At 41.6% G+C, this 25297-nt stretch overlaps 1 protein-coding gene across 1 annotated transcript in view; it reads right to left on the bottom strand.

Moving 5' to 3' along the window:
- The window catches only part of Dnah9 (dynein axonemal heavy chain 9), a 362388-nt gene that overhangs the window by 86754 nt on the left and 250337 nt on the right, over window positions 1–25297 (bottom strand). The window contains exon 50 of the mRNA XM_087910517.1: window positions 8333–8758. Within this exon, the coding sequence (XP_087766643.1) occupies window positions 8333–8758 (426 nt within the window). The remainder of the gene's footprint in view (window positions 1–8332; window positions 8759–25297) is intronic.

Raw genomic sequence — 25297 nt, 5'->3', positions numbered from 1 at the left:
TTTAAAAATCAGCCTGCATTGGATTAATGATATTGGACTGAATACACCCATCACCTCTTCTTCTTCCCAGGCAATCACTAAAGTTATTGGGAAGCAACTGCAACAGGCATAAGTTCTGCACACCATATGAATCAGCGTTAGGCGTGAGAGAGTCCAGCAGGATGGTGGAAGACCAAGAGTCCACCAGGATGGTGGAAGACCATGCCATTGGAGGTGCTGGATGGCTGGAGATGGGCAGAGGAGCCTGTGGCTTCCTCAGGTCACCATGAAGGCTATTTATCTGCAGAGCCTCCACCAACTGGAGAGTCTGGAAGTGTGACTGTGTGGGTGGTAAAAAGGAGGACTAACTGGAAGCCTATTGGTACCCCCAACAAGTATCTCTGTCCAAATGTAGGATGCAGCATTACCATGAAGGAGAAATTCTAGCACTTAGGATGCATCCAGCATAGCTCATCTGATCTTAGAAATAAATCTTATCAGTCAGTCCTGCCTTTATCTGCAGAGACAATACCAGCTCTTTAAAAAGTTATCTTTAAATTGTTGATATTTTTGTACTTAAATACAGTGCATGGTAACCATATTCATTCTACCTGACTATCTTCTCATATCCCCCATGCCTGCTGGCCCCCTTCTCCGTGCGCTCCCCCTTCCAGCTTCCATATCTTTGTAAGTTTTCTACAGCTGCTGTGTGTTCATTAATGCAGTGGTCGTGCCATCTTCTTAGCTTCCCCCGAGAAACAACGGACAGTGTTAGCAAATACCTACATTAAGGTAAACAAGAGCTCCCAATAGCAACAAGAACAGCACTAAAGGCCTCGGGACCAGTTCTCAGAGAGGTTCAAGATGGTTCGGCTATAACATAAGAACAGGATTTTATTAAATGGAGGTGAGAATGAAACCAGTATTAGGAAACACCAGTTCATTGTTAATGTAAACTAACAAGAGTGCTTGGAATGTGGGTGAGAAAGGTGAACTCAGAAACTGCACAAGGCTTCTGAAATCTCCCAGTAAGCCGGAGAAAATGAACAGTGGCAGAAAGGTGAGGGAAAATAGAGGACAGAGTTGGGAGGTTCAATGTTCAATGTACTTGTATTGCAGAAGATAAGATTACAAAGAAAATAGAAGAGGGATTGCCGAAGAAAACAACGACAGCATGTCAGGGCTAAAGACAGTAAGTCCCCCATGTCAGCATGAATAACATCAAAGAATGGGATATTAGAAACGTGTGATATGAGAAAGAGGGGACCATAATGAGGTGGAAGGGTTTAAGTAAAGATCCAAGTTGGGAAGGGATAGGGAAGGCAAGAAGGTGGGAGTGGGGTTTATCTCAAACTGGGAAGGTATGAAAAAGCCATATGGAAACCTACTATTCTATAAGATTATTAAATATATAATTTATGTGTTTATAAATTATTTATATAGTTCTAATTATTAATATATAATTTAAGAATTTGAAAGGAGATACTCTGCATTGGGTGAATAATACTCTCAGAAGTCATTGGTCATTAAGTGAAAATCAAAATGCTCTCCTAAGAGCCATTGATCAGGAAGGCCACAGGGACCATCCACAACAACACAGGTTATTGCCATTCCTCTTTATTGCACACTAGAACTAGATGGTGAGACCCTAGTGCTGAGGCTACCTAAACTTTGTAGGCTGAAAAGCATCAAGCTGTAACTGACCTGGAAGCTTCCTCCCTGCTGGCTAGCTTTCAGAGTCCTAGAAGGTGCCAAGTGGACTACCGGGAGGGAAAAGTCATTAGTACCCTTACCAGCTGTGAACTTTTCAAACTACAACAACAACCTGCAAAACAAGATGCACCCACTGGCGCAATAATGACATGGCTGCTATGGGGGTAGCCAGCTGCCTTCTGATTGGATCTGAGGCCGCCTGCACAGGAGGGAACTCATACCTTGGACTGTAAACCTGGGCAAAACTGCAGGACGGAGGAGGTCATAGGTTCTGAGCGGGGGGACCTACTGCTGCTGTTTTGCTGAATGGACATGATGTTGAATTATCTTCTAAACATTTATGTTTGTGCTCATGGATTATGATGTTATTAAGCTTGGTCAGAGAAGCTTCTGTTTGCAGTGGGTGGTGGTCAACACAGAGACTCTTAACCGAGTGACTGATGAGTAATGAGCCCTAAAAGGGATATTGACAGTGTCTCCTCTGGGACTCAGGGAACACAGCAGAAATGGTGTGTGTGTGTGTGTGTGCGTGTGTGTGTGCTGACACAGGGAGGCAGAAGAATGTAAAAACCAGAAGATGGGCAATTGTGCTGAGAAATGTTGTTTTCTGGATGTGATATGGTTGTTCTACTTGTGGTTACCTGCACAGGGTCTGTCTGAGACTGACCCTGTCATCATTTTACCATGGAAGAGAGAGGGGCTGGTGAGGTTCCACCCTTCTCCGATGGTCTATTGTCAGTTAATGGTTCCTTGGGGAGGAGCTGTCATTTTCTTCAACAATGTAGCCACTGGTAAGTTTCCCATGCCAGTAAATAACCCCATCTATGCTCATGCAAACAACCCTTGTTAAATTCAATGGGACAAGTGTGCGCACGTGCGCATGCACACACACACACACACACACACACACACACACACACACACACACACACGTGCAAGCACAGAAGTGGGATCGGGGAGCAGGAAAGTTTCAGTGGAAAAGAGAAAGCTAAGAAAGGCAATAAGGAATATGCTAAAATAATCAACATTCATCAATGTAAATATGAAATTGTGAAGAAATAAAAAAGAATGAAAGCTAAGTACGTCAGTGCTGGGCATCAGGGGCTACGGATAATAGAAAGGTCAAAGGCTTCTGGAAAGGTGGCCAGCACAAGGGTCAGGAGGTTGACAGCTCAGCAGATGAGAACACAGAATGTTCAGTATTTCAAGGGGAAAAAATTGAACAATCCAGATTTCCATAGTTTGCAAAGTTTTGACTTGGGTTTGTTAGCAAAATAAAGACATGACCAGACTATAGCTGGTCTTTACCTAACCCTTAACCCTTTACTTTCCAGGGAACGTGACTTGAGGGCAGGATACAGCAAAATAAAACAATAGACCAAGAAAGGAGACATTATGGGGTTCAGACATCATTGAAACAAGCTCAAGAAATAAATGAGTGGTCCTTGCTTACCCTCAACACTGACTGGGGCCCTGAACTAGGAACAAGGGAGACAGATACTGGAGACAATGGCCTGATAGAACACCTGGCTGGGTGGAGAACGGATAAGTAATGGCCGCTACATAAAAGCAAATCATGGATGAAAACCAATAAAGGAAGGTAGAAACTCCACGTGGGCAAAAAGACTGATATAAAAAAGAAAGCCAGGAGGTAGAGAAAGGTCTCAGTGGTTGAGAGCATTTGTTGCTATTGCAGCTGACCCAGGTTTTGTTTCCAGCACCTATGTGATAAGCCACAACCAGTTGCAACTCCAGTTACAGGGGATTTGACATTCTCTTCTGATCCCTGAGGACAACTGGGTACATGCATAGTACATATATATGTAGGCAAACATGCATAACACTTAAAATTAAAATATATTTTTTAAAAAATATAGTGCATCACTTAGATCTACTGTGAGCAATAGAGATGTTCACTTAATATAAATGGAAGTTATTGATTTTTTTAAAAAATTTTTATGAATCAGTCTATGGGCAGAGATACTTAGCTTTGGTTACAGAAACCAATGCAGATAGTTTTGACCATGGCAGTCACAAGGCAGAAATAATATTATGATGACAGAAGTAGGGACGCAGGAGGATGAGAGAAGAGCAGGAGTTTGGGATGATAGACAGTTTCATCCTGAAAGATGAGGCTGCCAGGAAGCCACCTCCATGCAACGGAGCAAGAATAAAGAAGATGTCTAAAACCAGTTGTCATAAATTTTCTGGGAAGATGTCAAAATCGACAACTTAGACCAGTCAGATGTCTGAAGAAGACCCAGGGAGCAGAAATATCAATCTAGCATAAGAACAGAGTTGAATGTTCCAATGAACAGAACAAGAAGATGCTGAGAACCAGCCGGACACGAGTCCAGTCTTAGGAAACAGGCACCAATGGGGCTGATGACAAAATGCAACATGGCCATTAACTCCAATATGAAGACATTAGCTAATTGCAGGCAGTGAATGATATAGAGGAATCTTTTGATTATTTGTATCATGACCAGAAATCAGATTTCTATGTAAATTTTCTGATATTTTCAATATTAGCAACTGTCTTAGTCACTGTTCTACCGATAAGTAGAGACACTATAACCCAGGGAACTCTTATGAAATAAAGCATTTTATTAGGGGCCTGCTTACAGTTTCAAAGGTTTAGTTCATTATCATCATGACAGGGAGCATGGGGGCAGGCAGGTGTGATGCTGAAGAAGTAGCCGAGAGCTCTGCATCCTGATGTGCAGGCAGCAGGATGTGTGTGTGTGTGTGTGTGTGTGTGTGTGTGTATGTGAGAGAGAGAGAGAGAGAGAGAGTTGTAGTGATATTTCATTTGTATATTAATAAATGAACCTTTCCTGAATATCAGAACGCAAAACTGCCACACTAGTCAGCCACACAGGCCAGGCAGTGGTGGCACACACCTTTAATCCAAGCAACCACACTAGTTAGCCATAGAGGCTGGGCAGTAGTGGTGCACACACCTTTAATTTCAGCACTAGAGAGGAATATAGGGCGAGATGGGACAGAAACTCTCGCTCTTTCAGTCTGATGATTTCATAGAGGTAAGAGCTCTCTAGTAACCGGTTTGGCTGCTTTGCTTTTCTAAACTTCAGGTTGAACCCCAATATCTGCCTCTGGTTTTTTATTATTCATGCTACAGAGAGGACACTGGGTGCCTGGCATGGGCTTTTGAACCCCCAAAGCCCACACCCAGTGACACACTTTTCCACCAAAGCCACACCTTCTCAAATAGTGCCACTGCCTAATGACTAACCATTCAAATACAGGAGCCTATGGGGGTCATTCTTATTCAACAACTGTGGAGTGGGCTTGAGGTTCCAAAAGTCCATGCCAGTCCCAGTCTCTTTCTCCCTCTCCCTGATACCAGCAGATCAGGGTACAAAGTTCTTAGCCACTGCTCTTGCACCATGCCTGTCTGCTCCCTGTCATGGTGATCATGAGCTAACTCTCTGAAACTGTGAGCCAGCCCCCAGTTAAATGCTTTTTTAAAATAAGAGTTGCCTTGGTCATGGTGTCTCTCCACAGTGACAGAATATTAACTAAGACATAACAACTTCTGCAAATATGAAATATAGGCCCGAGGAGACAGTTCAGCTGCTATGTAGCAGGCTCTGAGATGGCCTGAACTGCTCAAAGCAGATCCAAGAATTAAAAGAGGACCCTTGTTTCTTATGAAGACCTTTCTCTACCGTTTGATATTTTCTCTGCTCTATGAAAATATCCAACCTGTTCTTATTGATGCATTGTAAATTGTAATGTCGATATATGCTTCTTGCAGAAAATGAAAACTAGACGATCAAACAAAAAACATCTACCATTTAGAGATCAAACACTGTTAACAAAGCAAGTGTGTGTGTGTGTGTGTGTGTGTACACGTTTGAAAGTGTAAACATACATGTATGAATGGAGAAAGCTGTAGTGACCTCAGCAGCATCTGGAATGGCATCTCCTTGGCCCAGGTTGGCTTCCATGAAAAGGATGGGTGCTGCCTGAATCTCTCTGATGTAGTAGGAAGAATGTGGTCATGTTCTTGAACTGTTAATAGGCGAATGTATAAGCACAGGAAGGAGAGGAGCTTGTTAAACGCCGAAAATACTGTGGCTGAAAAGAAACATTTCCTATGGTAGCCAATTGTTCTTAGCCCATTCATCTTACATTCCCAGGTTGAGTGGGCCCATCATGTGAATTGACTGCTGGAAAGGTATAAATATTTTAAAAACATCCCCTTTGTACCAAATGTTCCTTTAGTTAAAATAACTTGAGTAAAAAGTCTTTTAAAATTCAGTTCTTTAGACTTTTCTGGGAGAGACTGAACTATATAAAAATTGTTAGGAAGTCCATTGCCTGCCTTCCCCGCAAAGCTGCAATGGGGTTGCTAAGGTGTTTTGTACTAACGGAAGGCTGGTTATGGCTGTTACCACCTATTTTAAGGAAACGGTCCATGAATACCCAGGTTTAGAATGCAGATATTGAGAGGAGATTTGTTTCTTCACTCAAGTTATTATTGCTATTTATCAAGATGTTATAGATTGACCATCTTAAATATGTTAGCACTGAGCTACGTTCCCAGACCCAAGGATTTATATTACACAGAGAGGCTGTTTGCAATGATCTTCCACCTAGAGTTTTCATGTGCCTATTGTCACCTGACCATCAATAACTCCGTGCCACATGAGTTATGCAGCACACCTATAATCCACCTCCTCAGTTTGTAAAACCTGCTTTATCATCCCTACACAATCGCAGCAAGAATCGTGGTTGCCTGGCAGGCATATGGAGGAACTAGATGTCCAGAACACGGTTTGGATTGCACTTGATCCTGGCAATAACTGAAGTCATGCACGTGGTTGGATGTGTGTGTGTGTGATTGACAGCACAGAAAGTGTGTGTGGGAGACAACAATGGTGATCGCGGTCCCTAGGGCCCTTCTTGCTGTTTTCTTTGTCACAAGCTGCCTCTGGCGCATGCTCCACACATGGTTGTCTTCCATCCCCAGGATAATCCCTGGAGGCAGATACTATTATCCTGTCTGCTTTCCTTCAGAGAGCTACAGTCTGAACACTCTGAAGACACAAGAAGTAAATATTACAGTTGAGAGTGAAGCCAAGGTCTGTTGAGATGGACACATTACTTATTTATTTTTAAATTTTTTACATAATATATTTTGGTCATATTCTTCGCTCTCTCCTGACTCCTCTCAGGTTCTTCTTACCTCCCTAGCCAAGCCAACTTCATGTTCTTTTTCTCTGTCTCATTCTCTTGGAAGAAAGCAAAACAGGAAAAACAACAAATATCAGTTGGATAAAAAAAATAGCAAAACAAATAAAAAAGTAGACAAAGCCACAAAACATGACTTGAGCTCAGTTTCTGTTGGGCAGCTTGGCTCACCCTGGAGTGTGGCTGTTATACCCAGTGACACTCCCCTGGAGAAAACTGGTTCTCCCTTTCCCAGCAGGTCTCCGTAGCTAATAGCTTCCTGGGTAGGTGTGGGACTTCACGGAGAAGGGCAGATTTTCAGCTATGCTACCTTCTGATGACTACCTCTCACTTTGCTAATTTTTAATCTTCTTTTTGGCTAAAATTCTAGCCTAGGACATCATGTGTGCTAGACAAGAACTCTAGCAAGCTGCCTGCACTCTACCCAGCTGGGTAGCATCCATTTTGATGGTAAAAGTGAAACTCAAAGGCAATTCTCTCTCTAGAACAGTGGTTCTTAACCCTCCTAATCCTGTGACCCTTTAATACAGTTCTTCATGTTACACTGATCCCCAACCATAACATTATTCCCATTGCTACTTCATAACTGTCATTTTGCTGTTGTGAATTGTGATGTAAATATACCATACGCAGGATATCTGGTATGTAACTCCTGTGGAAGGGCCATTAGACCCCCATGTTGAGAACTGCTGCTCTAGTCGGTATAAAACAACCCCTCACACCTGAGTGAAGCAGACTTAATGATGTACGGTCTTTGTAAATGCTAACAAACCGAACATGGGGCAAGGACCACACATAATCTCGTTATGTAGCCCAGGCTGACCTCAAACTCATGATCCTCATCTTCAGCCTCCTGTGTGCTGAGACTGCAACATGGTGACTTGTTTTGAAAAACTTCATAGATCAATGAGGTTCTTACACACCCTCTTCACACCGCAGAAAGTGGGGGAGACTGACAATTGATCAGCGGTGAAGTCAAGACACTTCTAACCGCTGAATTTCAGGGGAAACAGGAACCTCAAAGCCTTAACCTTTTGCTCTTTACTATCAAAAGCACAACAGCATTTAATTCATATTTGACTGACAAAGGAGCAGCCGGAACACCACTGATCCTACTCTTGGTCTGCTGTGTGTCTCTGGGTCATTTCTTTCCTCATCGGAGGACATTATGTGCCCAGCCCCTTTTTGTGCCCAGAGCTATGTACCAATGGCCAAGTGGGTGTTTCTTGTTTAGTCTATGTGTTGTGGAGAAAGAAATGTAAAAACTGTCCCGGTGGAAAAGGGAAGAAATTTTGCATGAACCTTTGATTTCTCCTTAGGCATTGTATTGTCAGGTTCTGGGCGGTGGTCATAGGGTGCTGTGCATTCTATAGGTTGACAGTATTGGGCGGTGGGGGGCAGGAGTTCTAGATTCACTTACAGCGATCTTGGCTTTGATGGCTGCCAGTTTCTCCTGGGCAGCTGCTAGGTCTGAGGTGGCTTTGTTCAAAGCTTGGCGCTTTGGTTCCACGTCACAGAAGACCTCATAGAACCTCACGATGTTTATGACCCAAGAGCAGAGGCCCGCAGCTGCATAGGACTTGGTGGCCACCAGCTCCGGGTTGAACGCAGGGTCTTGGAGATAGGGCCTGATGGCTTTGAGGCAATTCTCATGGATGTTTTCTTTGTCGAAGTGGATTAGGGAATCCAGGAAGCTGTCTACCTTGGCCATGGCGATCTTGGCAGCCTTCCAGCTGCGGTCCTTGGGCACCTTGCCCCCTGGGGCCATGAGTACCATTACTGCAGCGCTGACATTGCTGACAGCCAGAGGCGGGGAACCAAACGTCTTCAGCTCTGTCAGGTTGGTCTGAGAAGAGAGGAGAAGGCTGTTAGAGGAAAATGGATGAGTTCTCTTTGTCCTGGGCCGCTAATGGAGTTAGGCTGTGGAGTGATCAATCTGAAAGGGTTGCTTTGAAGCCTGCAGCAGCTCTCTGAATTTTAAATATCATGACTCATCAAAGGGAAAACAGAGTGACTCCCCAGTGACTGCAGACTTCCCTCAATGGTTACCAGAGACTCAGCTCTGTCCCTCCAGCATGAAGTGACTTACGGCCCATTAGAAACACACCATTATTTCACATCTAACTGAGAAATAAAAGGATGCCAATATACTCTGAAACATGCAGCATGACATGAATAAAAGATAAGGTTATTATAAATTAATTTCCATCTTGGATTGAAGAGGATCGCACTGAAACTCAACTGTTTTTTTTTTTTTCCTTTTAATTAAACTGCTGTCTTCCCTGAGCTCATTCTAAATACACTTGACTGTCCTGAATGCATAGTGGGGTTTTTGCCAAGAAATAATTTAGACAGAAAGCCAGAGGTGGCCTGAGAGTTAGCTGCCTCTGACTGGTCTCAGGTATGTCCTTTGCTACAGAAGGATGTTGACCTTGACCACAGGCCTCGGTGCCCTCACATATAACCCGTAAGTATTGACTCTGACACTTAGGCTTCCCAGCTCTGGGTGCGCTCCTCTGTAACCTGGAATCAGAGCTTCACTCATCTGTACATGAAACTGTGACGGCCAGGGATGAGCATGTGAAGTTGATTCAAGGCAAGCTGTAGCATTGACCGAGAAGGACCAGCAAGCCTATTTTTGCACTGGTGTGGGGAGGACCTTATTTAAAAGTTTAAGACTTTAAAATTAACTTGAACAGTTCTTGAGACTGGAAATCCACGGTGAGGGGTGGGGGATCAGGCTGGTACCTGAAAGAGGTGTGGGGGGAGATGCTCCATTTACTTCTTTTCAAATTAAAAAACTGCTTTTAATTGAAAAATAATTACATCACTTCCTCCTTCCCTTTCTTCCCTCCAGCCTCTCTCAGTTACTTTCCCTCAGAATCTTTCCATAACCCCTGTCAAGTTGACATCCTCTTTTTCTTTGATTATATTTGTGTGTGTGTGTGTGTGTGTGTGTGTGTGTGTGCAAACATATATAAACAGAACCTGCTGATGAGCCCCCTTATTGGTTGTCCAGTCCAGAGTCGTCAGCCTTGAAGCCACATACACACACACACCAAAGCTGGACTCGATAGGTTGCATTCACTCTTGAACTCCTTTCATATTAGGTCATGGCGCTCTCGGTGGCAGGGGCAAACAAGAGCACCAACACAAGTGGGTGCCAGCGTGGGTGGGGACATGTCTGGAGGAGCTGAGGGAGGGTACAGTAAGGAAACACAAACTGAAGCAAGAATCTTCACCCCCTAAACTGGTGAATTAGGCATAGTCAATGGATGGAATAGAAAACATGTTTGAAGATATAGGAGGTGAAGAACCCAGATCATGTACTGCTGTGATTTCAATGGAATTCATCCCAACCCGTTTCGTATCCATATTTATCTGCCAGTCAATGGTGATCGTGTTGGTCTAAGAGACAAAACCCCACCGGAGTTGAGTTGAGACGGGCTTTCTTTTATGACTCACTTGTGTAGGAAGGGTGGGGAATGGCTGTTCACAGGGAATTCTGGCTATTTCCTTGGCGCTGGGTCTCCCTATGGGGGTTCATTTTTGCAAATTGATTTGCTCCTGTTGCCAGGCACTTGGCCTAACTCTCTGCACTCTCTGCCCTGGGACTCTTTCCCTCATTCTCTTTCAGATTCTCAATGCTTCCTGCTGGGATTGGGAAAAGTCCCTGAAAGTCTAAACTGAGCTGCAAAGGTGGCATTGTTTATTAAGCCGCTCTTTGGTTCTTTAAGGTGCCTAGTGAGAAGCACCTGGGTTAGCAGGGGAGTGGCCTGGAATTTAAGCTCCTTCTCTTCTTTGGCTGGAGGTGTAAACACTAGCTCCTACAATAATGCATCACCCTTGACAGAGACCTGATCTTGGTCAGGAGCCACCAGAAACATAAGCCTGAACAAACCTGTCTTTACTAGTGTGAGGTGTTTATAATAGTGCCTCAACACTGACTAGACACTTCCTTTTGGGGGCCACTGACATATGTGTTAGTCTTCTGCTGCCACTTTAAGAACTAACCACGCCCACCCCAGCCACCTTTGACTTCCCCCGCCGCCATCTTCTCTCTTGCGTGTGCGTGCGTGTGTGTGTGTGTGTGTGTGTGTGTGTGTCGTGTGTGTGTGTCTTTGTTTTCTCTATGTTTGTCTATATTTTCCTTTCTTTAAGTAATAAATGTCTAGCTTTATGTATAGCCTTATGTCCATTTACTCTGTTGTCCACCGCATCCAGCCGCCTGACTCTGCCGCTTACCCAGGGACCCTGACTCCCTGGCTGCATGGCGCTGCCACTTGCAGCTGCTCCGCGAGCTGCCCGGGACATCCCACCATGGTATTATTTTTAAAAGAACAATAATATGAAGCTCATTTCCATCTCAAGATCTCTATAAGAACGTTTGCTCCCAAGGCATTTACACGACCAGTGCCACCCCGCTCCTTCAGATCTTAATTCTAACATTCTTTACTCAGAGAGACTCTACCCACCAACCTCTTCTTCCTCTTTTCCTATCTTAGTACCATGGTGATTTTCTTCAGAAAACTTCCTGCAACCTGAAATGATTATTACGTCATCCTAGTCCACCGACTATAGTCTTCTTCCTCATGAGAACAGAGACCCCCGTTGAACCTGATTTCCTCTGCTCAGAAGAAACTTCTCTCTAGCAGACACTCATCAGATTGGACATGGAATGGCTGAATGGGGTGAGGGAGTGATGGCAGCTCAGCTCACATCCTTAGCTTTGCAAGCAGAAGGCAAAAGGCTTTGACGCTGTTGGATGTCAACACTTAAAAATGCCCCGGAGAAGATCTTGTTTAGTTAGGGATGGATCTTAAGCCAGCCGCCACAGGGCAGACGGTTCTAGCATAACCAGGAAGAACACAAGGTTGAAAGGAACATTTCTCAGGAAAAAAGAAGACACTATTTTCAGTGAACACACATTGGGAGCATTTGGCTCCACTCCACTCCTGTCTCACGTGACAGATGAGAGGAATCCATCTCACTGGAGCACTGGGGCAGGAGTCAAACATCATTAGAGTACTGTAAATACTGCTAAAGCATTGTTAATGTTTCTTAATGTTAATGACAGGTTTTATTATAAGTACCTTCTCTTTCTTTAGTGTGTGTGTTTATATGTGTGTGTGCTTTCAATTAAACTTGGCTGAGTGCTTAGATCTTGATTTTCTTGCCTTTTGAACCTTTAAGTCAATGGGAGGAAATATTCCTGCAGTCCTCACCACTATGGCATCTGAAGCAGGACCCTGCATTTGGAGAAATGACTGCTGATATCAACCTTGCTGTGCCCCCTTTCTGGCTAAGTAAGCTAATGCCACCTTCTGCACCACAGAAACCATCTGGCCCCTTCACCTCCGCTCCCTGCTGGCTGCCCTAGCACTCCGTTTCTCTGTTCCACATTTTCCTTCATAGCATCTGCTATGTTTTACTACTTTGGATAAAATAGCATTATGTAGCTCATTGTCTCCTATGTCTTCTATAATCTAAGCTTCCTAGAAACAGAACTATTACTTCTGTAAGGTAAAGGGGCCAGCCAAAGAAACGCACACTGACCCTGAGACCTGAGCCAATTTATTGGCCCTGAAACCAGAGTCAAAAGGTTTAAAAGGACCAGTCAAATAAACACACCTTGTCCCTGAAACCAGAGCCAAAGAAACACACCCTGCCCCCTGACCAACTCAGCAGGAAAACCAACCAGTCCCTGAGCACAAAATTCAGCCAATCTCTGAGCTTATCCAAGCTCAGGTATTGAAATCTGACCAATTCCCACCATGAAAAATCTTCATCCTAGAAAAACTCCACCCCTTAGAAGCCCTATATAAACCTTGTAACTGTTCTGTTTGAACAGTTTCCCACCCTGGCAGAGGCAGCCCCTCTTAAGTGAACAAAACAATGATGAGATAAGTGTGATTATTACATTTTAAAGAATTTTAAACATTTATTTGCATATGTATGTGTATGGGTGTGAGTTCTGTCTTTCCACCATGTGGGTACCAAAGCTAAAACTTGGGTTGTCAGACTTGGTAGCAAGTGCCTTAACCTTCCAAGTCATCTTGCTGGCCCCTTCATACTGAGCGAAAAACCACATATGACAGTGCTGATGGAATGTAGAATTGCTGGCATATGAGGATTCCACTGTAGCTAAGGAGGCAGGTGTGGGGAGACCATTTGAGGCCCAACATTTCGGTCAAGATGTAAGGAGTGGGGAGGAGCAGCTTTGCAGTGGAGCTCATCAGTGGAGGCTGATGAGTCAGTCGTTTGGAAGGCCATGGCAAGAACAAACATGGACCAAGCAGCCATACTGGACTGGGACTCAAACAGGCAATTTCACCATCCTTCCTACCCTCCTTACAATATCTCCTATCTCATCCCAGCCCTAGAGCATCCTACTTGCCGGTGCCCCTTCTCTTATGCTTCTTCCATTCCCTGGGGTCTTTTCCAGCTCTTGGTGTGAACCCAGCTTAGCTCCAGCAATCTGACCCTCTTGGCCCTCCCTCCTAGACCATTCTCATTCCTTGTATTAGTCTCCAGTACACAGAAACGCTACCTAGCAGGATCCCCCATTGGCCACACCTGTAAGGGACTTGGTAGGAGATTTTCACTATCCTTTCTGTCCTCTATTATGATCTCTCCAGTCCTGCTCTTAGCCCTGTAGCATTCTGCTGTATGTGCCTCTCCTCCCACCACAACCCCATTTACTAGTGATTCCAGCTCTTGGTACAGATACAAGTTCACTTAGCTCTTCCATCCCTGTCCCTCTAGATATATTCTTTGTTCTACTGAAGCATGTTTGCAGGAGCTCCCCTCCCACCACATCTCAGCTCTTTGGGGATCCCATCTCTTGGTGGGGGAAAGGATCCCCCATCTCTTTCCCACAGTCCCTGCAGCCTTTTCTCCTAGTCCATCATTATTCTTCTCTGCTACCCTGCTTCATCTTCAGAAGCACTGTCTACCCGGGAACCCACGGCTTCCACACTTTTGTAATATTCAACGAGGACTACAGAAACCAAAAAACAGAACACCCACCCAAAAAAGACAAACCAGATGTCAGCACCTAGAATCATGTCCATTATTCTAACTCCAGATGTCTAGACACCAGCACAAAGCCACAAACATGAGTGAGATAATATGCTACCACCAGAACCCAGTAACCCTACTATAATAGGTCACAAGAAATGCGATGCTGATGAATATCTTGCATATTACCAGAGAACCTTCATCTGGTGATGGATGGAGATAGAGACAGAGACCCACACTGGAGCACTGGACTGAGCTCCCAAGGTCCTAATGAGGAGCAGAAGGAGGGAGAACATGAGCAAGGAAGTTAGGACCGCGAGGGGTGCGTTCACCCACTGAGACGGTGGGACAGATCTAATGGGAGATCACCAAGGCCAGTTGGAATGGGACTGATGGAGCATGTGATCAAACTTGACTCTCTGAATGTGACTGACGGAGGGGGCTGATTAAGAAGCCAAGGACAATGGCGCTGGGCTTTGATTCTACTGCATGGACGGGCTTTGTGGGAGCCTTGTCTGTTTGGATGCTCACCTTCCTGGACCTGGGGGGAGCGGGGAGAACCTTGGACTTCCCCTGACTGTTCTTTGGCCTGGAGAAGAAGGGGGAGGGAGAGTGGAGGGAGGGGTAGGGAAGGAAGTGGGAGGAGGGGAGGAGGTGGAAATTTTTAATAAAAAAAAGTTAAAAAAATCTACAGTTTAAAGAAAAAGAAATGTGATGTAGCTGAAGCACAAGACAAGGATTTCAAAACAGCATTACAAATACAGTCAAGGACTTTAAAGAAGATTTGAATAAATCACTTAATAAAGACTGTGAAAACACAGAGAAGTGGAGTATAATAATGAAAACAATTCAAGACATGAAAGCAGAAATAGACTTCTTAAAGAAAACCCAAAATGAAACAAAACTGGAAATAAAACATTTAGGAAATCAAACAAAAATTCAGAGGTAAACCTCAGCAGCAGAGTACAAGACATGGAAGAGAGAACCTTTGGCATTGACAACAAGGCAAAAGAAATGGATACCTCAGTCAAAGAAAATGTTAAATCTTCAAAAAAAAAACCTAGTCACAAACAGGAAATCTGGGACACTATGAAAAGATCAACTACAAGGATAATAGGGATAGAAAGAGAGAAGAAACTAGGGACAAAGATACAGAAAATATTTTCAAGATCCCGGAACCTTACCGGAACCTTACTGGTAGGGCACAGTCTCATGGCAATACACAGATTAATAGAAATAGATTAATTTAAGATATAAGAATTAGGCAGAAATATGCCTGAGCCATTGGCCAAGTAGTGCTGCAATTAATATAGTTTCTATGTGATTATTTGAATCTGGTCAACTGGGAAATGTAAGAGCAGCCTCTGCTTACATAAAGGCAATTTACAGAAAACCTACAGCCAATATTAACCAAAACCGAGAAATTCAAAGCATTCTCACTAAAATCAGGGACAAGTCAGGATTGTCTACTCTTGCCATATTTATTGAAAATAGTACTTGAAATCTTAGCTGGACAGGAAAAGAAGAAATCAAAGAATCGTTATTTGCAGAAGACATGATTTTATAAATAAAAGACCCTAAACACTCCACCAGGACACTTCTATAGCTGACAAACATTTTCAGCAAAGTAGAAAGATACAAAGATTAGCACACAAAGATCAGGAGCCTTCCTGTACACAAGTGACAAACAGATTGAGAAACAAATCCAGGAGACACTATCTTTTAGAGTGGTCTCAAAAATATTTGGGGATAACTAAGCAAGTGAAAGATTTATATAATAAAAACTTTAAGACATTGAAGAAGACATGAGAAGATGGAAAGATCCATGCTCATGGTTCAGCAGGATTACATCCTACCAAAAGCAATCTACAGGTTCTGGGCAGACCCCATCGACATTACTAAACAATTTTTCGTACACATTGAAAAAAAATTCAGCTTCATATGGAAACATAGAAGTTTCAGGATACTTAAAACTTTCTGAATGATAAAAGAACTGCTGGGGGTTTCAGCCTCCCCCATCTCAAGACATACCACAGAGCTCTAGCATTAAAAACACATGGTACTGACTTAAAACCAGATACTGAGCAACGGATTAGAATTGAAGACCTAGACACAGTCCACAGAGCTATGCACAACTGATTTTTGTCAAAGAAGTCAAACATACACACTGAACAAAAAGTATCTTCAAAAAATGGTGTTGGTCTAACTGGATATTACATGTTGAAGAATGCAAATAGATATACATTTATCACTATAACCAAAATTTAATTCCAAATGGATAAAGGACCCCAACATAAGGTCAGACCCCTGGAATTGGTAGAAGAGAAAGTGGGAATACTTTTGAACTCACTGGCACAGGAAAAGCCTTTCTGTATAGAGCACCAATAGCACAGGCGCTAATAAATGGGACCTCACGGAAATGAAAATCTTCAGTATAGTAAAAGGACACCAATATTCAGGCAAAGCAGCAGACTACGAATGGAAAGATCTTTACCAATTACACATCATAAAAGGGTTTAATATGAAGAATTAAAAAAATCAAGAAGACAACCCAATTAAAAAATGCTGTACAGATTCCAACAGAGAATTCTCAAAAGAGGAAACATAAATGACTGAGAAAAACTTAAGGAAATGGTCAACATCTTTAGTCATTGTGGAAATGCACATCAAAACTGTTTTGAGATTTCATCTCACACCAATCAGAATGACAAAGATCAATAAAACAAATGATGGTTTGAAGAAACTGGCAAGGATGTAGAAAAAGGGGAACAACTATGAATGTTAGCTTCTAAACTTTCAATTGCTGTAAATGGAGAAGCTGATTGGTGTGTTCCTAGAGCCTTCACTACTACTGACAAGTGTTTATGGTATTAGAAGGTACTCTGCATGCTTCCAAAGGAGAGAGGTAAATACTAATCCAGCTACAAATCCTGTGATCTATAACAGTAACTTGTCTGCAAGATATGTTGGTGCAATAGTGGCACAAAATTTGTGGAAGTAACCAACCACTCTCTAGTTGGTTTGAAGGCCTACTACAGGAGATTGAACCCATACCTGAGACTGTTTGGGTGGCCAAGAACCATGAGCCTAGAAAAACCAAATGCTATTGTTCTGCTAAAGGAACAGAGTAACTAAATAACTGTTAATGACATTCTGCTGTATCCATAAATCAGTGCCTCTTTCTGTCACTGCCAGAGAAGCTTCCTACTGAGAATGAGAGCTTTCTACATGAGAATCAACATAAGAGACCCAGAGCTAGACAATGTACAAAGGCTGAGAGATTTTAGAGCACTCAGTTCTAAATGTGATAGCCTTAGATAACAAGTGACCAACTTTTTTAAAACCTAGGTTATAGTGACTAAACTTAGGGCTTTGTATTTTTAAAGCTAGCACCTTTCAGACTGAGCTACTTCCCTGGCCTTATACTGCAAAATTATTGCCAGAAATTTCAGTACAGTCCTAAGTATCTGAAGGAGCCTATGCACATTCCCATTCCTCCAACACTGAGTAGCATGTTTTAATATTTAATTGACAGGTTAAAATGGTATTAAACATTGATTAATTTAATTTATATATGTGTATATGGGTATGTTTATTCACTGGTGATTATAAACATTTTCTCCCTTTTAAAAATGTTTATTTTAGATGAGATTGGACACATATGGTCCAATATGTCCTATGTCCGTAAAAAAAAAAAACCAACCAAAAACCAAATGCCAATGTAACGATACCTAACAATATTCTGTTATACTCATAGATTGGTGCTTAGCCCAATCACCATCAGAGAGGCTTCATCAAGCAGCTGATGGAAACAGATGTGGAGAATCAAACATCAGGCTGAACTTGTGTAATTACACTGAAGAGAGGGAAAGAGGATTGTAGGAGCCAGAGGGCTCAAGGACATCATGAGAAAACCCACAGAATCAACTGACAGCTAGGGAGCCTGCATAGTACCGACCTAGGCCCTCGGCATATATGAGACAGTTACATAGTTTGGTCTTCTTGTAGGACCCCTAACCGTGGGAGCAGAAGTGGTCTCTTAAATCTTTTGCTAGCTCTTTGAGCTCTACTTCTCATACTGGGTTGCTTTGCCCACCATTAACACAAGGGGAAGTGCTTCGTCTTACTGCAATATGATATGCTATGGTTTGTTGATCGCCATGGGAGGCCTACCCTTTTCTAAACAGAAAAGGAGGAGGAGTAGATGGGGTTGGGGATGGAGAAGAGGTTGGAGGGAGGAACTGGAAGGAAAGGAGGGAGAGGAACTGCAGTCAGGATGGAAAATAAATAAATTTAAAATAAAAAAATAAAAGTGAATCTATTCAACCACCTGACATATGTGCTGGGAACCAAACTAAGTTTCTCTTATCTGCTGGTACATCTCTCCAGCTTCTCTAAACATTTTACTGATTTGTATGAGCTACTTATTTTGATAGTATGAATTTATTTTGATTATCACTGTTTACAGGTTTACCTTTTTATTTCTTCTGATTACGGTATTAGTCAGGGTTCCTGCAGGCAAAAAGATGAAATAACATACCTGCTCTTATGAGGAAATCTAAGAAAAAGAAATGATCACAAAAGTGTAGATCTAGGGGTTTTTTCTTTTTTGCTATGAATTGGCTTGTGGTCTGGAACCAAAGGGTTCAGAATATTTGCCTACCACACAGACACTCTGTATCTGTAGCCAGAGATGTGTAAACAGACCACAGTGTAGTCTTATAAGAAGCAGCTGGTTCTCTATGTTAATTGCCATCTACTGCAAAAAAGGCTTCTCTGATGAGATTTGAGAGATGTCTTAATCTATGGGTGTAATGAAAAAATCCTTAAAAGTTGGTTTAATACCATATCCCATTAGCATAATAATAGTAGTAGGTTCTCCATGGCCTGTCAACTCACATGCTCTTGGCCCTGGTAACTGTGTCAGATACGGGTTTCATCTTATAGAGTAGGCCTTACAGTCAATCAGAAAGTGGTAGGTTACTCCCAATGACATTGGTGCTACTATTTCGTCAGTGGGCATATCTGGCATTAGGTCATTAGTGATGGAAAGATATAGCTCACAGTATTCACAGCTGAGTAAGAGTGATGTTTGTTTACCTCCCTGGAGAGTACACAGTACCTTTCAGCACTATGAAATCCAGAAGAGAAGACATTTCTAGGTCAATATCAGCTTGACCTCCATGTCCTGTGACTCAAGCATGTGCTGTCTTAGGGTCTTGACATCAGGTTCTGGAGGGTAACCAAGAGCAACGACAATAACTTGTCATGTTTTGGGGATCTATGGGATCTCACTCTTCAGCAGCTCCAATAGAGATAACCCATTCCTGACAACTGATCAAGGAGTTGAGAATAACTGACTATGGCGTGCTGAGCACTAAGTGAGACATCTATCCCGCCTCCCAAGGCTCAGGGATCGTTTTGGAAGAATGGGAAGAAATATTATAAGAGCCAGAGGTAGTGGTGACTACAATAAAAGTGTTTGTCAGACAGAAAGTGCTGGTTGCTCATAAGAACTCACAGTGATTATGATGGCATGCACAAGATCTGTATAAGCTCAAGATAGACAAACATCTTTGTATGGAGAGAGAGAGAGAGAGAGAGAGAGAGAGAGAGAGAGAGAGAGAGAGAGAGAGAGAGAGAGAAATAGTCACAAAGTCCCACTCCTTTCTTAAGAGCTTCTGGTAATTAATAACTGTCAGGAGAGGAAGAGTTATTATTCTTTAAGGATGTAGTCCCCAGTAGGTCTAATACATTGGCTCCTGGTCAATGACCACATACCAAAAACATATAAGCTTCAGTAAAGGCATTCTGTGGGTTTAAGAAAAGATGAAGTCGAAGTTGAGTGAGTATGAAATGAAGAGTGGATCTGAGATGTGAGTACAGAAGTGATAAATATGTTCACAATACAATGTATGAAATTCTTGAAGAATTAATAAAAGTGTTTCCATAAAAGCAACTGGGGCTCAGCCAATCACAGCAACTAAGGTTCAGCCAGCCATCAGCACCAGGTGCCTATAAAAGCATAGTTTTTCTTTATTCTCAGTTGATTGGGAAGACATTGGAAGGTTAAGGCAGGGAATGAAGATTAGATTTATGTCTTGAGATCTTGATGTGGGGTGAGAGAACCTCTAGCAGGGGGATGGATATGAAAGTTGGGTTCCCGAAGCTGCCTAGGGAAGAGAGGAGGACGGCTTGGTTTAGAGTTGGCTGGGTAGATGGATGTGAGTTAGGACAATCTGGAGGATCTGTAACCTCTAGTTGTAGGCAAGCTGGAGCTGAAGGAGTGCAGGCCTGGATCTTCATGGCTGTTCTTCCAGTGACTTCCTGTCCTCATGTGGGCCAATGTCATAGGACGCTGGAGGACAAGGCAACCCATTGATACGACCCTGTCTTCTGGGTCATGGAAACAGAATGGGAGACTAATGTGACCAGTGATCGAGGAGAGAGATGTACACAGTACACGGATACTTCCCAACACAGTTTGAGAGTCTTTTGTGTGTAAAGGTTTTTTGCACTTTCTTGTACATACTGCAAGGTTCTTGTTGAATTTTATGGAATTTTATGATTTTTGTGCTCTACAACAGTTTAGAGGTTCTGCGTTGTCAGGTTTAGCACAATTTTTCTCAGTGACATTGTACTTTGTTTCTATTCAAAGAAAGCTTTCACAAACCTTTGCAAAGTTTGCTTGTCTTAACCGTTCTTTCTTTCTTATGTGTCACTCAGTATTTTATAAGCCAACACTGTCTTGTTCTTTCATTAAATGAGGGCACATGGTGGAAAATTCGCCAAAGACAAAAATGAAAGCAAGCAGCACTCATGGTTTTACTGGTAAAAGATATTTATGTCCTGGTGTATTCTATCCAGTAGATTTTAAAAAAAATCTGTCTTTCTGTTATTCTGACATTTGCTCCTCATTCTGTAACTTTATGTATGTATCCATCTATAATATACCTATATATATAGACATACATATACATATTAATCATTCTATTTTTAAATCTTACATTTTTTACTGCAAGCATCACACTTCTAACGTCATTATTTTATAAATCATGATTTAAAATGAGCAATGTACTGTTCTCTCGCGTGGATGTATCATAATTTAGCTAGTTATGAAACTGATTGAAAAATGTGAACTTCTAATGATATTAGAGACAAGGTAAAAACCAAATTGGACTTCAATTAGATTTATATTTAACTTATGAATAAATTGGAGGAGTGATGACAGACTGAGTAGTCTTTGCATTTCTGCATTTCCAAGCTTGATCTATGAGTTTGTCTACATCATTGCTTAATCCTTCAAAATGATGGACAGCTTTCTTCACAGCTTCAACAAATTTCCTTACACTTATTTGTACGTTATATTTTGGTTGTTATTTTGAAATTGTTTTCCAGCGGGCTACTGCTGATATTAGAAAAGCTATTTCATCTTATAATTTATTTTATAATAAGACCCCATCCCTTCCCTTTTATTTGCTTTACTATATTTCTAAAACTTTTATGGAAAATAACATATTTTCTGCTATACATATTTATATGTATGCAATTAATATTTTCACTTACTATTGTATTGGTTAAGAATCAAGGACAAGTTCTTTTTATTAATTGTAACAAAGGGACTTGTTAGTGTGCTTTTCCTATGCTAATGGGAATATGTCTCATGCCCTGATGGTAGGTGCTTTGTCCTTGGGTTGGGCTAGCCCTTTTCTGATTGCAATATATCCAAATGCCCTGCCATCCCTGCCTTGATAAGTAATGGTTGTTGGATTGTACTAAGCACCTTTGTTACTGTTTGATTATGTGTGTCCTGCCCCAAAGGTTTACAGTTTGAAGGCTTTAATCCTAGATAGTGGTCTTATCTGACGAAACTGTAGACTCTTAGGAGGTAAAGTAATGATAGAGATAATGGACTCCCAGGGGAGGTTGTTGGGAGTATATAATCATATCATACCTGGTCCTCTTCTAGCACCTTCTCTGCTCCCGGTTGGTCATGAAACAAATAGCTCTCTTCTACCATATGCTTCCACTGCTGTGGTCTGTCTGCCTACAAGGGGCCAAGAGACCACAGTCTCTGAGACTTGAGTTAGTCTTCCTTCCTTGGTGCTGTTTCTGTCAGGTATATTGTCACGGCGTCAGTGAAGTGGCAAATGTGGGCATTGTTGACATTTCTCAAAATTAACACAGTGTACCAGTTGTTGGAATGCTGGTGTTTGATTGGACTGCTGGAGTCACATGATTAGCATTTCATACAGAGTTCATATGACTGTTCATTAATTAACCAGAGGTTTCATTTTCTTATATGATGACTATCACTTTTAGGATTAATCTTATCCCATAATAAGTCTAATAGGAAAGAAGCCTGCCTGATTCTGTTAAGATGGATTTCCAAAAATTATTTGTGTATAAAAATCTGGTTTAATATTGCTTATTAATAAGCTAAATAAGTCAAATGATGGACTGAAAGAAAGTATCATAATGCATATATTGAGAATTAATAGAAACAATTTCAGAACAATAAGAAATTAGTAGGAAGAAGAAAAATTGTCTCAAGGGGAAGTAGGTCATCTATGCCATAGCTAGATTCTGAACTTCTGCTAGGACCTGTCCTATCTACAACCACTCATAGATCCTTTCTGGGTTACCTCCACCACCTCACTAGGGACCAAGTCTTTCCACATCCTTCTCCAGGGTCCCACCAGTGAACAATCCCAATCTTCCCATCCTTGTTTTTACTGCAACCCACCAGATTTAGTCTGGGTCCTATAATCAGTGCACCAGCCTAGCCTAACCTTCCCTGACATTAGTGCAAAGAAGCTCTAGACTTGAGCCAAGATCCTCCCACCCCATCCCCTAAACCACAGGACTTTCCCATGTCATATCCAAACTTTCCACCCAGATAGACCCACCCTCATAATTTATACTTGGAACAGGAAGTACATCCTGTACACCACCCAGTCGCCTCTATCCACATGACTTCATGTCACAAAAGTCATTTCCAACCTCTAGACCTTCTCCTTTCCCCAGCTTACCTTGTCCATAACAAACTCAGAACAAAGGACATCCACATGCCCAGATCTCATCACAAAAATCAAGCCAGTATCTTCTCTACAAAGTCTATCAGTCCTATAGCAATATTTACCAATAAGAATGACCCAGACTAACTCCAGAACACATAATTTTAAAGAACAATAAAAAGTTTGACCAAAGGACTCAAGAAGTTTAAAGAAGACACTTAGAAATAGCTTGGTGAAATCAAGGAGAAAGAGCCCAGGGAGAATGAACACCTGAGTAGTGCCCCCCAAAAAACAGAAATATAAGGCTAATGGAAATGACAAAGATGATCCAGGTATTGAGAACAGAATTCAATAAGGAGATAGAAATACTGAAGAGGACTCAAGATGAAATGAAGATGGAATTGAAAAACCCAACAACTTATCTAGATAACTCAAAGGGAAGCCTGACAGGTAGAATGAATCAAGCAGAAGACAGAATATCAGGTCTTGAAAATAAAGTAGATGACCTAGACCAGATAAGAAAGGAATATAAAACATTAAAAAATATATAGAAAAGGGACACACAGGAAATATAGGATAACATGAGAAAAAACCCCCAAACCTTTGAAATGCATGCATAGATGAGGGAGAAGAGTCCCAAGTCAATGGCATAGACCATATTTTCAACAGGATCATAGAAAATAACTTCCCCAAACTAAGGAAACGTACACCCAAACAGATACAAGAAGCACACAGATCACCAAATAGACCAGAGTAGAAAAAAATATCCCCAAGGCATATCATAGCTAAAACACGAAGTATACATAACAAAGAAAGTGTATTGGAAGCTGCAAGAGGAAAATGGAAAGCCATACTTAAAGGAAAACCCTTAAGAATAGCAACTGATTTCTCAATGGGACTCTTGAAAGTCAGAAGAGCCTGGAGCAAGGCATTCCAATCCTAAAAGACTGAAAGCCAAACTAGAACAACGTAGCTTCACTATTTACTGTGATTGAAGGAGAAAGAAAAGTTTTCCATGGCATAAGCACCCTAAAAATTGTATCCAAACAACCAAACCTAAAGAAAATACAGAAAGCAACATTTCAGGTTGAAGAGAGGAACGGGCATAGCAGAAAGCCTGTGGAAATAAATACAAAGCCACAATTATTAAAACACAAAATGCCACTGAGAATAGTAACATGGCCACCAAAATCCAACCTATGCCCACAATTTACATACACAGCTGAATAAGAATGTTATTAACAGCACCAATTCTCCATTCAAAAGAAACAAACTGGCCAAATGGCTCAAGAAAAAAATCCACCTACCTGCTGCCTATGAGAAATCCATGCTAGTTTTAAAGATAGGCCCCATCTTGGAGTGAAAGGATGGATGAAAGTACTGCTACCAGGTGGGATAAAAAGCAAGCCAGCATCATTACACTAAGATCTTAGAAAACAGACTTCAAACTAAAACTAACCAGAAGAGATAAAGATGAACACCATTCTAATCAATGAAACAGTTAACCAAGAAGGCAATACTATCCTCAACATACATGAACCACACTCTGGGGTGCCCAACAAATCAACAAAATCGACGACTGGATTTAAAGACACAGATTAACATCAATCCAGTAATATTAGATGACTTCAGTACCCGACTTTCTATAATAAACAGATCATCTGTATAAAATAAAAACAGAAATCGGAGCTAATTGACATCATTCATCCAATGAATTTAATAAATAGCTTCAGAATATTTTACCCAAGCACCAGGGAATACACAATCTACTCAGCAGCACATGGAAGCTTTTCTAAAATAGAACATATTTTGGAACACACAGACATACACACCACAATTTTAACAAATTCAGAAAGACTGAAATCCCTTCCTGTATTCTATTTTACCACAATGCAATAAAACAATCAACAGCAAAAACCCTCTAGTAATATTCAAACTCATGGAGACAAAACAATTCATTTTTGAATAATGAGTGGTTAAAGAAGAAACCAGGAAAGAAACCAAGAAAGGAAGAAAAAAAGAAAAGAAAAGAAAGGGAAAGAAAGAAAGAAAGAAAGAAAGAAAGAAAGAAAGAAAGAAAGAAAGAAAAGATTTCCTGAAACTAAATGAAAATTAAAATACAAAACCTCTGAGACACATTGAAAGCAGTTCCATGAGGGAAATTTAAGTGCCCACATGAAGAAATCAGGAAGAACATAGTACTTATAAACAGATTACAAACATGTACCAGATTATACACCATGGAAAGTTGTCTTTTTCTCTGAAATGCAGGGATGATTCAACAGATCCAAGTCAATAAATGACATAAACCATATAGACAAAAATCACGAGATCATAGCAATAGATGC

The sequence above is a fragment of the Myodes glareolus genome, chromosome 9 (assembly GCF_982192425.1).
Source record: "Myodes glareolus chromosome 9, mMyoGla1.1, whole genome shotgun sequence".
Classification (NCBI taxonomy): domain Eukaryota; kingdom Metazoa; phylum Chordata; class Mammalia; order Rodentia; family Cricetidae; genus Myodes; species Myodes glareolus.
The sequence above is the reverse complement of the archived record's forward strand: the minus strand, read 5'-3'. Positions and strand labels throughout refer to the sequence as shown.